General features: G+C 67.4%; 1 protein-coding gene across 1 annotated transcript in view; it reads left to right on the top strand.

The window, feature by feature from the left end:
- LOC103906268 (eukaryotic translation initiation factor 4 gamma 1-like) overlaps positions 1–2,395 on the top strand; it is a 5,224-nt gene that overhangs the window by 2,240 nt on the left and 589 nt on the right. Inside the window, 5 exon segments of the mRNA XM_019474311.1 lie at positions 216–328; positions 1,424–1,516; positions 1,601–1,667; positions 2,033–2,390; positions 2,392–2,395. The exon segment at positions 2,392–2,395 is cut by the window's right edge and continues 327 nt beyond it. Of these exon segments, the coding sequence (XP_019329856.1) occupies positions 216–328; positions 1,424–1,516; positions 1,601–1,667; positions 2,033–2,390; positions 2,392–2,395 (635 nt within the window).

Raw genomic sequence — 2,395 nt, 5'->3', positions numbered from 1 at the left:
GGTGCGGGGACGCTCTGCTTCACGGGGAAGGAATTTGGTCAGGCCTGTCAGGCGGGTTGGGACGATCCGGCCCGGATGCGATGGGGGTTCGCTGCAGAGCGGCACGGGCTCCCCAGGCTCCTGACAGACCCCTGTTGTTGGGGGATTGGGGGGGTCCCCAGGACGGGCTTGGAGGATCTGGGTTGGCCCGTCTGACGCTCTCTCCTCTCCTCCAGCGGGTGCTTATTACCCGGCACAGGGGGTGCAGCAGTTCCCGGCGGGGGGCCCCGCCGCCCGGTTCTTTGTGCGCCACCCGCCGCCGATCCCCCCAAAACGAGAGCGCAAGACGGTAAGGAGCAATCTGCCTCCAGGCACGGAGGGGCTTGCATGCAGGAGGGGATGGTGCCAGCCCCAGGTGCCTGCCGTGTGCAAGATGGGATGAGGAGCAGGACAAGGACGCCGGGGAAGGGGGGTGGTGCACGGCCGTACCCCCCCAGGCTGGGGGGCTCAGTGAGGGGACTGGGGTGCGTGGCGGGTGCTGGCGACCTTGGCCGTCCCGGCGGGCAGTGTTGTGCTGAGTCACGGCTCCCGGGGGGGGCGGGGGTGCCGCGGCTGCCAACTGCTGTCTGCTCCCGGAGATGCCGGCGCTCGGAGGCCTCACGCGGGGCCTATTTATAGCGGGGAGCCGGGCGGCTGCCGGCATGGCCCTGCGCTGGGGGGCAGGGGGTGCCGCTGGGCTGGGGAGGGGGGATGCTGGCGTTTCCTCAGCAGAGGGGCCTCATTGCCCCTCGCGCTCTGCTCTTGCTGCCCCGGGAGCACATCATGTTTGGGGGTGGGGAGAACAAGACACCTGGCTGCATTATGCCCCTCACCGGAGTCCCGGACCCACACGTCCCCGCCACTCAGCCCCTAGCAGGGTGCCTTGTGGCTCCTGCTGCACCCACAGCAGGCACGGGGCCAATGAGACTGCGGGCGTATGGGCTGTGCCTGGGGTGGCACGGAGCCCGCTGTGACTTTTGCGTGCCGAAGCCGGTCCCCTGTACTGTCCCCAAGGCGGGGTGTGTGTGTGTGTGTGTGTGGGGGTGTGTCCCCGCAGCTCCTGTGCCAGCGTGGTGATGCCTTGGTATCCCCTGACCCCTGGAGATGGGCACTGGCCTGGGGACATGGTGCTGGCTCTGGCTGCCCCACGCTGTCCCTGCCTGCTGGGCATTGGGACAGGCTGCTGTCTGTGGGGCGCTGTGCCCCGTGGGGAGGGGAGGTGGCACCCACCAGTCCCCAAGCTGCACGTGACCAGGGCAGGCATGGCGCTGAATGGGCCTCTTGCCTCTCCCCTTGGACAAGGGGGTGTCCTAGGGGTGTTGGGCCCAGGGAAAGGGGGTGGCCTGTGTGCTGTGTCCCCCACCCCACTGACAGCTTCCCCCTCTCTACCCTGACCCGCGGACAGATCCGGATACGAGACCCCAACCAAGGCGGCAAAGACATCACTGAAGAGATCATGTCTGGAGCAAGGACCTCATCCACCCCCACCCCTCCACAGGTAAGGGGACTCCCTGACTCCCCCGCTGGGGCAGCGGGATGTGCATGGGGCCCTGCTGAACTCCCTCTTTGCCCCCCCCCCCAGGCTGGAAGCAGTTTGGAGCCCCAGGCCAACGGAGAGACTCCCCATGTAGCAGTTATTGTCCGGCCAGGTAAGTGCCCGCGCCAGGGGGTGGGTGTGCCAGCCAGCATGGCTGTTGCCAGCCTCCCTGTTGTTGGCACTGAGGGGTGCGAGATGCCAGCCCTGCCGTTCCTCAGTTCACCTGGGGCTTGTGGGGTCAAACACGTTCCCTAGATACCTGGGGACTAGTGTCCCCATGTTGGGTCCAGGAGAGTTTATGGGGGCTGTCTGCTCACCCCAGCTGTCCCCTGGACGACCCCCGTTGTCCCTGTCACCCATTTGTGATGTGGGTTGGCACATCTGTCCCTACTGCTCTTGCAGATGGAGGGATTTGGGGGGGGATGCAGGGTCAGCTGGGGATTGGAGAGCCCCCCGTTAATGCCACCCATCTTGCAGATGACCGCCCAAAGCCCGCACTGGTGGTGAGCAAGCCCGTCTCCCTGGAGCCTAGCAAGTCGGCGTCCCCGTCGCCTCCCCCTCCCCTCATCCCCGAGGTGGAGCCCGTGGTGCTCTCGGCCGTGACGCTGGTGCCAATGGAGCCCCCCGTGGACGCGGACACTAAAGCGGAGCTGGGCGAGGCGCCGCCCGACCCGCACAAGACGTTTAGCGCCATCACTACAGTGCCAGGGACTGTGGAGCTGCCCCTCGTGCCCGCACCCGACATGGACACGGTGGCTGCGGAGGAGGAGGAGGAGGAGGAGGAGGAGGTGGTCGCCATTCCCCTCCCGGAGCCCGCCCCGCAGGCGCCTGTGCCCCCCG

Source organism: Aptenodytes forsteri, unplaced genomic scaffold (genome assembly GCF_000699145.1).
Source record: "Aptenodytes forsteri isolate BGI_AS27 unplaced genomic scaffold, ASM69914v1 Scaffold72, whole genome shotgun sequence".
NCBI classification, from domain to species: domain Eukaryota; kingdom Metazoa; phylum Chordata; class Aves; order Sphenisciformes; family Spheniscidae; genus Aptenodytes; species Aptenodytes forsteri.
Note: the sequence above shows the minus strand (reverse complement) of the source record. Positions and strands in the feature narration are given on the sequence as shown.